The following is an 11,866-nucleotide window of genomic DNA, read 5'->3' on the forward strand; positions in this document are numbered from 1 at the left end:
CGATAATAAAAAGAGGCGAAAAATAAATGTTATCGGTCAATTAATTTCTGCCTCTCTCATGGTATATGGTCTTCAAATTTCATTTCATTTCAGAACCTAATTTAGCCGGTTAGATTTCTGAAAACTTGCAGAAAACGCACCCGAGTCTCGCGGCAGGTTAGTACCCATGATGCAGTGGGGCAATAGATTACGTAAATAATCGCAATTGTGCCGCTGAGTTTACTGCCGCCTGACGTTTAGAGATCAACATTATCAGTTTGACAGAAAACCAAAATACCAGAGACTTTGTGCCTTTCAGTAAAATGGAATCAACAACGAAAAAGGACACCGAGAACACTTGTGTGCTCTGCTGCCAAGACGTTGACATTTTCGCCGTAGGAAAATGTGATCATCCGGTGTGCTACCGGTGCTCCACCAAGATGCGGGTGTTGTGTGACCAGAAATACTGCGCCGTTTGCCGAGAGGAGCTTGACAAGGTGGTTGGTTGGAACTAGCTAACTCATCCCCTTCCCTTAAGGACTAGCCAGCAAAAGTTAGCTTTCGAAGTTGGAGAACAGTAGCTAAGTAGCTAGCTACCTAAATAACAGGCCTTGCTAGGTTCCCGTCATCTCAGTAGCTGTAACTAGCTGGCCTTCACCTGAAGGGTATAAGAAGTTAGCTAGCAAGCTAATTAGCTAGTCTAACTGTAGCGAACTCCAGAGTTATTTGATGAAATGTGGGTGAAGATTTTCGGCTACGTCTTTTAGTTAGCTCGCTAGCTAATCTTTACACAAACTCAGACATTCGGGATAGCTTATTTTAGCTAACCCTTGCTATCGTTTCATCCTGAAACGCCTGTCATGTAATCTAGTTATTTAGCTAGCTAAAGTTAGCCAACGAGCTGGCTCACTTAACTAAAGCTAATAAATATAGGCCCAGTTTATCAAAAACATTGTAGCTAGGTTGGCATGTTCTCTTCTATCCTGTTCAAATTAATATTCTAGATATGTATGTTTCGCTAGCTAGCACATAATTTCGATATTTCGTACATCTCTTTGAAAACTTGCCTTACACCTTAGTGTGCTGTTTCTAGTTTACTAGCTGTCCAGTTTGATTACTTTGACTTAAATAAATGTTTGTTTGTTAGCTAGTCTACTAACTATTTGACACCTTAAAACTGGCAGAGCATGATATTCACTAGCAAAACAGTGGGTGTCAGGGTTTGTGTAATGGTTAATCAGATCCCCAGCCTCAAATTTGGATTTAGTTATCTTGGTGATAGTTTTCAGCTTGATCAGCTGTCATGCTAAGACTCGTTGCAACCCGTTGAGTCAGTACTGTGTGAATGTGAGTAACAGACCGCATTTATTTAAGCATTACTAAATTAACTTGATACCTTCTTGGGGCTGATGGTCATAGAGTTAGTTTATCTTTAGTCTCCAAGTTGTCTGTCTTGTTAATGTTTACTGATGCTGTTTTCTCCAGGTTATCTTTGTAAGAAAACTCAGACCATTTGCTGCTCTCCCTCATCACGAGTATCAGCTTGAGAAGAAATATGACATCCATTTTGCTGATGGGAAAATCTTTGCACAGTATAGGTACTTGGGGCTATTTATTCTAATTTATGTGATTTGAAATTATGTAAATCTTGTTTCACCTTTTATAATTTGTAACTTATATTTTTATCATCAAATTCAGGAAGATATTGCTATCTGAATGTCCGCAATGTCCTGAGCCCAAAGTGTTCTCGAAATTTGAGGAGTTAGAGCAACACATGCGGAAGCAGCATGAACTATTTTGCTGCAAGTTGTGTGCTAAACATTTAAAGGTGGTATTTTTATTACTTGGCCCTGAAATTTGGTCACCATTGGTTGACTTTTTCATTTTGCTTGTAATTTGTAGCCTTACTCTTCATACATATTCTCAGATATTCTCCTATGAGCGGAAGTGGTATAATCGCAAGGACTTGGCTCGGCATCGGACACAAGGGGACCCAGACGACACCTCTCATCGTGGTCATCCACTTTGTAAATTCTGTGATGACCGTTACCTGGACAATGATGAACTGCTTAAACACTTGAGGCGAGACCATTACTTCTGCCATTTCTGTGATGCAGATGGAGCTCAAGAATACTACAGGTGCTTGGCAGTTTTAGCTTTGTATGTCTAATACAGAAATATCTTTCTATGTTGATCCTACTTATTCTTGTATGGCTGTTTATTCAGTGACTACAGATACCTTAGCGAACACTTCCGAGAGATCCATTACTTGTGTGAGGAGGGTCGCTGCAGCACAGAGCAATTCACACATGCATTTCGGACAGAGATTGACTACAAGGCTCACAAGGCTGCCGCCCACAGTAAGAACAGAGCTGAGGCGCGGCAGAACCGCCAGATTGACATACAGTTCACTTATGCGCCACGACAGCAGAGGAGGAATGATGGTGAGTGGGGCAGAAACCTGTGTGTCTAGCACTGCCACCTTTACCCTCTGATCTCCCACTCTGAGTAATGACCTCTGAATGATTTACCAAGGTTTAGTGGGTGGGGATGACTATGAAGAAGTAGACCGCTTTAACAGACAAGGACGGTCTGGAAGAGGAAGAGCCCCAGGGTTACAGCAGAATGTAAGAAGCTGGAGGTATAATCGGTAAGTCTGTCTCATGCAGTACACCATTATCCCCAGCAGCCTTTCAATGGCTGAAAGAGCTTGCTGAGTGCTGAGGCAGCGTTGTTGTGTACAGAGAGGAGGAGGAGGATAGGGAACTGGTGGCCGCAATTCAGGCCTCACAGGCTGTCCGCCGACAGGAAGAGAGAGGACAGTTTCATGAGAGGAGCAGCCAAAAGCCACGCAAAGAGGAGAAAATGGACACTGATGAGTTACGAAGCAGTAGAGGTGCCACAAAGCCTCCTGGTGACATGCAAGGTAAAGAGCAAACAGCTTGCAATATATTGTTGACTCTGTGACTTTGATTATCCCCTGGTAGCAGGAGTGCTTTTGCAGTGTATACCTCTTTGACGTTGAAACGGGTGAGCCTTGTAGATTCACCCTCTAGTCTGTTCATGTGCACTACTGATGTGCAAGAGCACAACACTGACTGTAAAGGACAGAAAGTAGTGAGCCTCTACCCAGAGCTTGGTTTCAAGGTTTATTTGCCAGATTTTAGCAATACAGATTCTGAGTAGAATAGACATTGTGGTACTCAGAAGTCCTCCAAACAGTCTGGGGACAGATAACATACAGATTGTATATACAATATTTAGTTATATATTCTAGGTAATGTTTTTTTTGTTTGTTTATTTATTTATTTATTTATTTATTTATTTATTTATTTATTTATTTTTATTTTTTTTAGAATGATAAAGCATGGCTCTTCTGGACTGAAACTGTACACCACTCAAAATATTTATTCCCTAGTTCCTCCCTAATGTGCTGGATCTCTGGGTGTAATAATCCTTCTTATTCAATTTTCAAAAATTTTATTTTCATAATTGTTTTATGTTTGTGTGAAGCACTTTGAATTGCCACTTTGTCATAGAAGCAGTAGTTTCCAATATCTGCTGTTTTTTATGGTGTGGTGTTCCAGTAGTAGCTATCATTGTGTAGTCTTGAGGATCATGCTAATGCTCTGTTTCTGTGTGTTTTAAATTGTTTGAGGCTGTTGTCCAATTCCATATCTATGAGCTTTTTCTATTTGAGGTCTGCAAGAAGTCTTGTTTTGCACACGTTTGAAGTCAAATTGCTATGATGAGACCACCTGAACTTTGTATGTGTTATCAGTGTTCATGCATATAGTCCTTATATCTCCAGGTCATGTTGGTGAGTCACCAGGCAAAGCCTTATTTTATAGGTTACCTTTGCCCTCTCTGATTTGTTGCAAGCTTACAGTACCAGAACAACCTACCCCTTGACTGTCTTTTAAAAATAATGTTTTAGGTCGTTCACTTAAGAAGAATAATGTCCCGATGAAGGGTGAAGACTTTCCAGCTTTAGGGGCAGGTGTGACTTTGCCACCACCCACTCAGAAGTAAGCTTCAGTATACAACTATGAAATTATTTTACACTTTGCGCATTTGGCTCCAATTTCAGAACTTCACAGTTACAGTCTTTCTTTGTTGTAGCACAATCAAATCAAGTCCTGTCTTCCTGAAAAAAGAGGATTTCCCCAGTCTGGTACAGTCTGGTACGGCAGGCTCAGCCCCAGTGACAGCAGTGTACACGGCTCAAGCCAGGAAACATTCCTCCTTTCATGAAGAGGACTTCCCCGCACTTGTCTCAAAGATCAAACCTCAGAAGCCCAATGGAAGCACAACATCTGCTTGGTCCCAAGCAGGAAGTAAACCCGTTGTGCCCAACAACAAACCTGTTGCCCTGCAGATGAAGTCTGCTCCCGCGCAGCCTGCCCCTGTGTTTTCTGCTAATGATCCGCCACCCTCCTGTAGCGTGTCTCGGGCCCCTGCCTCTCACCGCAAGAAGCAGCTTGCCTCTTCAGAAAATGCTAAAACTGCACCTAAAGTCAGGTCTCCGGTCTCGTCAGATGATGAAGACGGTGGTAAAACAACCCATGAGATCCGTACTGCCCCCACCATGCTGGAGATTTCCTCTCTGCTTACGGTGAAGACTGGCCTATCGCAAATGAACCCCAAAGCAGGCAAGAAGAAGAAGCAGACCATCAACACTCCTGCTGGGACTTCCTCACATAATGGGGACTTGGTGACCCATGTGGCTCACAAAGAGAATGTACCCGACACTAAGCCCCCAGATGTCAGTGTCTCAAAAGGTCCTGTGGTTCCCAAAGCAAACAGATTGATCAATGGATACAAGGAGAATACTGCAGATAAGATTTCCTATACGAGCATTCCTGAAGAGCCACCTGCTGCAAAGAAGCAGCCAGTGTCTGACTTTACCCATGTCCCTGAAGAAGACTTCCCTGCTCTTATCACTAAGAAACCTCCACCTGGTATGATAGCAGAGTGTCTTATCGAGGCTTCTCTCAGGCAGCATCACCAACTCTGGAGCTAATCTTTGTACTGTTTGCGTTTTAGGTTTTAAAGCTGCATTTCCACTGAAGAATGCTCAGACTGACCTTCCTCCACCTCCTGGTCTAGGGCCTGTAGTCAGCAAACCTCCACCAGGGTTCACTGGTGTCCCACTCAACAGTAATGTAGTAGAACCCACAGTGTCTATTTATAACAGGTAACCAAGCATAGTGGGGGGGGGGGGGGAAGGGGGTTACATTGTAGTTCATTTTCAGAGTTACAGAATCAGGTTTGTTTGGATTTAACTCATTTGGGTTCTTACTGTTTTAGATCAGCACCTTCATTTGGGAAATACCACATGCCTGAAAACTTCAAAGAAAGAAACATGGACCTTATTCAGTCTATAAAGAACTTCCTTAAGAATGATGAATCCAAGTTCAACGAATTTAAAAACTATTCAGGCCAGTTCAGACAGGTAAAGTAAATTTGTGAATTTACTTCATACACACAACCTTTTCTCTCAATTATTTGTACTAATATCCATCTCGGCCACAAGTCCCTCTTTTGGGATGTTTTATAGAGCCTTTTTTTGTGTGTGTTCACTAGGGCTTAATCTCTGCTGCTCAGTACCACCGAAGCTGCCATGTGCTGCTGGGTGACAACTTCAGCAGGGTCTTCAATGAGCTGCTGGTTCTTCTCCCAGACACAAGCAAGCAGCAAGAGCTCCTCACTGCCCATGCAGACCGTAAGGCTTTGGAGAAACAGCAGCAAAGCTCCAAACCCCAGAAGAATAAAAAGAAAGCCTGGCAGACAAGTACCTCTAGTAGCAGCCTTGAGCTAGACTGCCAGGTGTGTCCCACCTGCAAGCAGGTGTTGGCTCTAAAAGACTTCAATACCCATAAGACCCTGCATATTGGAGCTGATGAGTTTCCCTCCCTCCAGGACATTAGCAAAATCATCAGTTAACTCCCAGGCATAGGGGCACTAACCCAGGACACAGACTAATGCTTTACCAGAGCCAAGGGTATTTAAGATGAAGGCTCATGTGGAATGCATACTAAACGGTAATGTTGTGATGAGCACATTTGAAAGAATATTTTTGACATTGACAACAAAATTGTCAATAAATTGCTGAATGGGGGAAAAAATCGCTTTTTTGTCCCATTCAAAATGTAAGGTTCTAAAATTGTAGATTGGCAATATGGAGGTAATGCTTAGTTTGCAGTATTAATTATTACTGTATATTATTTCTTAATCTCACATTTTGATTATTTTTTTTTTTCTCCTTCTGAAATTTATCAGGTTTGTACCAATGCTTAGGCATGCTCCGTTTCTCATTGCAGTTTGACATTTATTTATTTTGTAATTACCAACGTTTCCTTGCAAAGTTGTCAACTGTTCATCTGTTTCTCAAATGAAAACCATTAAATAAAGGGGTACATATATTTGAATGAAAACACTTTCTGCAAGGTAATCCGTCTCTGATAGATTGTTCTTCATGGAAAGCAGTTGTTAAGGTGTTTAGGGTGTTCTACACTTGTCAAAGTGATTTTAACATTTAAATAAGGGAACAAAAGCACTTTTGAACTAATTGGCACTCATTTCCTATAGTGCCATACACTTCTGTCTGGCAACCCCAGATTCGATTTTGTACTGCTGGGATACCTCTGGCATCTCTATTGCTCTTTCATTTTTTTTGTGTGTGTGTAATTCTGTTCATTGCCACAAACACATGGAAGGGCAGACTACTAAAGAGTAGTTCTGTTTTGGGTTATGGACTGTTTGTGATTTTTTTTATATTTTCATTTTTATACTAAGATGTTTTGGTTATGCCTATAGAATAAGGAATAATTAAATATATTGCATAAATAAATAAATAAATAAATAAATCATAAGTCAGTAGATCTGCCAAAATAATTAATTGCCCTGGATCGTTTTATACAAATCTGGTCTTTCACAGCATTAATATGTCTCAATAAGTTTACATTTGAGAGTAAAGCAAGTTGCACATAGATCAGGCTTTTCATGAAAAACCTTTTTTATTTTCATGAGGAATGCAGTCCAAAGACATTCAGTTTGATAAGTCTTCTGTTTATAACATTATTGCATGGATGGTTGACACCAGACATTGTAGTGCATTATAAGTAAAGATTCAGTGTTTGGACTGTGTTAAAAACCCCTTTTCTGGTACAAATTTTGACATTTTTATTTGTAAGAAGAAAAATAAAATATTAATTTCTTTGCAATTGACTGTAGAGTTACATTTTTATTCTTTTAGAGGTGCAAATTTTGTACCAGCAAATACAGACCTTGGCATATAAAGCCCATATTGCTGATATAGTGGTCAAAGCATCTGACATTTTTAAGTGCTGTGTTAATATAGAAAACATAAATACCTGACCACTTTCACATTCTACATTTGCATGTAGATTATGTACGTCTTACTGTCTGAGAACGGCATCATTTTTCCACATATCGTACAACACTGATGGTCACCAATTTCTTTAACCTCTGATTTTATAAATTACTGAAGTGAACATTGTCTTCATATAAACAGCCTCTCTGCACTTGTAGTTTTGTTGGGTAGAGGACTTTCCTTTAGTATTCAAGAATTTATCATAACTTGGATTTAGCTGACTTAATGTTTTGTCTATTTTTGTGTGAGCATTACTATTTTAACTCTTTAGGGTACACTTTAAACCTAAGGTAATACTTTCTGTGGTACGCACACTTCCTAACCTACTTAGATATACTCAAAGGAAAATCACACTCAACTTGATATAGCCTTGATGCAGATGCAAGTATCTGTACTGTGTTCACCAACACTGAACTGGCATGTTGCTTGCTACACCGAGATAATCTTTAACATGTAACACACATATATCTATAATGGAGCCTTCACAGACTTCATACTTTGAAGAAGACTACCCTATCCTTTGAAACATGTTTCCAACACAAGCAGATAATTTGGTACCTTTATCTGGTAAACATTGTACTGAAATGTAATCGGAGGACTGCTTTCACACTATACAGTCCTGACATTTTAAATACTGCACTTTATATTCCACATCATAGACATTTCATTTCAAATTATTATTTTGGATATATGGCACTTATGTCTTTTCTGAATTTATTTTCTATTGTACATGCATATTTTCCTTTATCAAGGATGGTGATGTTCCTAAAGTACCACTTTTCAGTTGTTCAGCTGACTAGATTTGTTTTCGCTTAAAACTAATATGAAACTTCCTTATTCTGGTGATGTGGAAGGACCATGATGGATCCTATCATCTGGATCTGTTTAGTTAAATGTTTCTTTCAATTTAACCAATGAATTTGGAGTTAGCTATCCCTATAGACTCAAATAAAAGAGAAATCACAATCAACAGACTCTTGTACATTTCACAGCACAGCACTACCTATGAACATTGTCACACCACATCTGCTTGAAGAAAGGTCAGGGCATCTCCAGCTGTACTTATTTTGACAGATCAATTACATTGCACATAAATCCTGACACGTCTCTAGTAAATCGGAACCTGGTAGGTTGGGGCATTGGAGTCCAGGTTCTCGGTGAAAGGTGGGTTCTGGTATGTATCAGTGGTCTCTACTCCAGGTACAGTTGGCAATGGCTGAATAGTTTGGTTGCCAACCAGATGATCTGTGGTGAAGAGTGACATGTCAGTTCCCAGCAAATACTTCTGCATGGCCCTTACGGTCAGACCAGCCTGAAAGAGAAAGGAGCATATATTCAAAGGGGCATATCTGGAAAGGACCATTCTTATTTTTTGTTATTTCAATGTATGGGGTTTAAGAATTCTTGTCTGTATGAAATTAAATTAAGATTAAAAGTCAAATCTAGTATCAAGATTAAATTGTAATCTGTGGTGTGCTGCCATGGAAAAATATTTTTAGTATAGGTCATGGGCTGCAATCAGCATCTAGTAATAGTCCCATGTTTTTTATGCAGACTGTGTAAAGGAGCCTCTGAAACAATCCAGCACCTAGTAGCAGAATGTAAGATGCTGGCAGGGAAAGCACACACTGATAGAGACTACCAAGTGGGAGGAATCACAGAGTGGAGAACAGCAAGGCTAGGATCCTGTTGGACCTCCAGATCCAGACACATAAACAAGTGGTGGTGAAGCAATCTGACATCATAATAGTAGATGAGGAGTTGAAAAAGTATCAGGACGATATTGCAGTGAAATACACAAGGTTTATAGAGAAACTGAATGTTTTGTACAGAGGTTCTTCATCGGCTTTGCAAGCTACACAGCGAAATGTCCTGTTTCTCTGAAAATCTTGTATCTTGTTCACTGCAATTTCTACTACCTCTACATCTTCTACTACAGTGCACTGCAGTTGCTCATGTAGCAAAGTGCATAAATGTATGTGAGATTCCAGGGGTGAAGCTACACTTATACTGCACACATGACACACCATCATCCCACTCATCTTCAGTCACTGTCAAAGGAAAAAGAGGTGATGCTGTTGAACATAGCATGAAAGAGTAGTATGCAGAACAAAATAAAGTACTTTACATAGGATATGATGTTTTAGACCAACATGGGCTTGTCTTCTGCCTGTGCTGTCATGATCATTATCAACAGGCAACTACAGTCTTTTTATTGCCCAGTAATACTAATACTGTAATGACATAAAAATACAGATCATGAAATATAAAATTCAATGAAATTAAATTTAAGAAAATTATAGAAAGGTAGGTCTCTGCTATTTTGGTAGTATGTGCAGCACTAACCCAGGTAAAGATGGAGAAGAAGGAGAAGGCTATAGCAGCTCTGGCTGCATCAGCTCCCTGGTTTAAGGGCAGCTCATCTGGAGTGGTGCGCTGCCACTGGTTAGTCAGGAAGCAGAATCCAACAAACCACAGGAAAGTCCAGAAACCTAGCAAATGTACGAGACATCTCTTTAAATGGTTCACTAAACATGTAGAGTCATGCAGGCAAAACACTGGTAGATTACAAAGAGGGTGAAAAGGATGTGTTCTGTTTTGACATTCAGGTTTTATGATCTCGGTATCTCCAGTCTACATATATAGAATGCTTTGCAAGATTTACCTGAGAACCCAATCTCTAGTATCACTGCCTTCTTCCTGTCTTTAACACTGCTGATTTGTTGGAACTTCATGTCAAGGACAAAGAAGAAGATGCAGGCCAAAAAGGCTATGAGCCCAACTGTGATTCCATAGTTGCAGGCATCATAGTTCTTGTTAAAAATGCAATAGAGCCTCTCACTTCCAATGTTGACATAGCTTTCATTTATTATGGAGCCAAATACCACCATTGAGAAGATCTACAGCAGAGACAAGAAACATGTTGTTAGCCTGCTCTCTTCTAATTCATTGTTTGGTAAAGGTTTGACATTATTATGGTATTAATTTATTTAAACTATAGAATAATCTAATTGTAATGCCAATGGTTTATGAAATTGATGTATGATAGTGATTTATGATAGTGAGTCATAGTGTTTATTGGCAGTAAAAGCTTTATATGGTTCTACAGCTCTACTCAGTCAGTATTTACCATCCATAGCAATTAGCCTGATTGAACTGACATAAGATACTCATGGTTCCATACTGTATAAATGGCACATAATGAAAGTAGACTAATACTAAGAAATGGTATGTGATACTACTGGAAAAATTACTACACTGGATTTGAATAAATAATTGTCTTAAATTATTTGCCCATAGCTGGCTGGGTATTTCTTGAGTAAGGTACGCATATAAGATTTCTTTGACATATCAATGTTATGGATGGCTTGATTTTTTCTAACACTACACATGATGTATTTTTTAATGCAATAATCATAATAGCAGGGATTATCACACATCCATTTTCTATTAACTATTTTTTATTATCTTTAATAATCTAATTATTTTCAAATGCTAAAATCACTGATGTTTGACTGGTACACACACACACACACACACACACACACACACACACACACACACACACACACACAAACACAAACATATTACAATGTAGGTCAGTATGAAGATTTTACTAATCAAATCTGGATGCCCTAAAATAAGGCAAATCCACAAGTGCACATACGCAATTGTAATAGCCAGTCGAGGTTGGTGCTCACAGAGAAGATTTTGAAGCTACTGGTCCTGTAACATCAAATGACAGGTGAGACAACCTAGCCGTAGCTAAAGTAAACGCTTGGGCAAGCCTTTAACATCATTTTTTATTGGTTCTTATAAACGTCCATGTTAAAGGCTACAGCAATAGCGGGATCATACCATCTCATGTTTTTTTAGAAACCAAATCAGCCTAAATAAAATGATCATAAATACATACTGGGGGAAGGGGTGCTGTTTGATTTCCTAAGAGTTACTAGCTAGCCTGCAGGAGACGAAATCGCAGCCAGTGTCGTCACTACAATCTACATAGCACCAATACGTCAATTTTTTTATCCAGTGAAAACCAACGCATCGCAAACAAGCATCAGTTATTTTAGCGCTCATAAAACAAGCTACATCAAATAAAACACACATAACAATTACATTAGGAATACATGCTCTTTTGGAAGAGAACGCCACATGGGCTATAATTACAAATGTTTGCAGGGTTATTCTTGTAGTGCATATGTATGAGCTTCGGCGACATTTATTCTAAGTAAATGCCATGCAAAACACAAAAGTAAGGCACGATATGAATTACTCACCCATGATAATATTCTAAGAACGGTCTGCGGCTGCTGCACAAAGGAAATAGGGTGAAAAGCAGCCCCGGCTCTTCCAGCGCCAAAAGACCCCACTCCGTCCATTTTCCTTGTTCCTGTTCTTCAGGTTTAAGGCTCTGGGTCGAGACAGGTGCACACACCCCACTGCCTGGCACTGGCGCGCGCAGTCCCAGGATTATGGCAGTGTGTG

The 11,866-nt window shown here is 39.8% G+C and overlaps 2 protein-coding genes across 6 annotated transcripts; one reads left to right on the forward strand and one right to left on the reverse strand.

Moving 5' to 3' along the window:
• Positions 1–187: 187 nt before the first annotated feature.
• znf598 (zinc finger protein 598) lies at positions 188–7,205 on the forward strand. 4 transcript variants are annotated; one of them, XM_027022200.3, is made up of 12 exons: positions 188–476; positions 1,465–1,577; positions 1,678–1,807; positions 1,907–2,118; positions 2,206–2,423; positions 2,515–2,629; positions 2,724–2,905; positions 3,917–4,007; positions 4,102–4,940; positions 5,026–5,176; positions 5,290–5,434; positions 5,566–7,205. In XM_027022200.3, exons 1-12 carry the CDS (start codon positions 303–305, stop codon positions 5,923–5,925), a joined length of 2,730 nt encoding a protein of 909 aa, XP_026878001.2. In that variant the 5' UTR covers positions 188–302; the 3' UTR covers positions 5,926–7,205. The 4 variants fall into 4 exon arrangements, with proteins under 4 accessions (XP_026878001.2, XP_081555697.1, XP_026878000.2 ...); XM_081699571.1 differs by having other exon boundaries at positions 2,521–2,629; XM_027022199.3 differs by having other exon boundaries at positions 1,678–2,118.
• Positions 6,980–11,866, reverse strand: syngr3a (synaptogyrin 3a). 2 transcript variants are annotated; one of them, XM_027022202.3, is made up of 5 exons: positions 11,659–11,816; positions 11,043–11,101; positions 10,041–10,275; positions 9,722–9,867; positions 6,980–8,687 (listed from the first exon to the last, which is right to left on the reverse strand). In XM_027022202.3, the coding sequence occupies exons 3-5, from the start codon at positions 10,264–10,266 to the stop codon at positions 8,484–8,486; spliced, it is 576 nt and encodes a 191-aa protein (XP_026878003.2). In that variant the 5' UTR covers positions 10,267–10,275; positions 11,043–11,101; positions 11,659–11,816; the 3' UTR covers positions 6,980–8,483. The 2 variants fall into 2 exon arrangements, with proteins under 2 accessions (XP_026878003.2, XP_026878002.2); XM_027022201.3 differs by lacking the exon at positions 11,043–11,101 and having other exon boundaries at positions 11,659–11,866.

Source organism: Electrophorus electricus, chromosome 2 (assembly GCF_041902795.1).
Source record: "Electrophorus electricus isolate QZ-2024a chromosome 2, ASM4190279v1, whole genome shotgun sequence".
NCBI lineage: Eukaryota > Metazoa > Chordata > Actinopteri > Gymnotiformes > Gymnotidae > Electrophorus > Electrophorus electricus.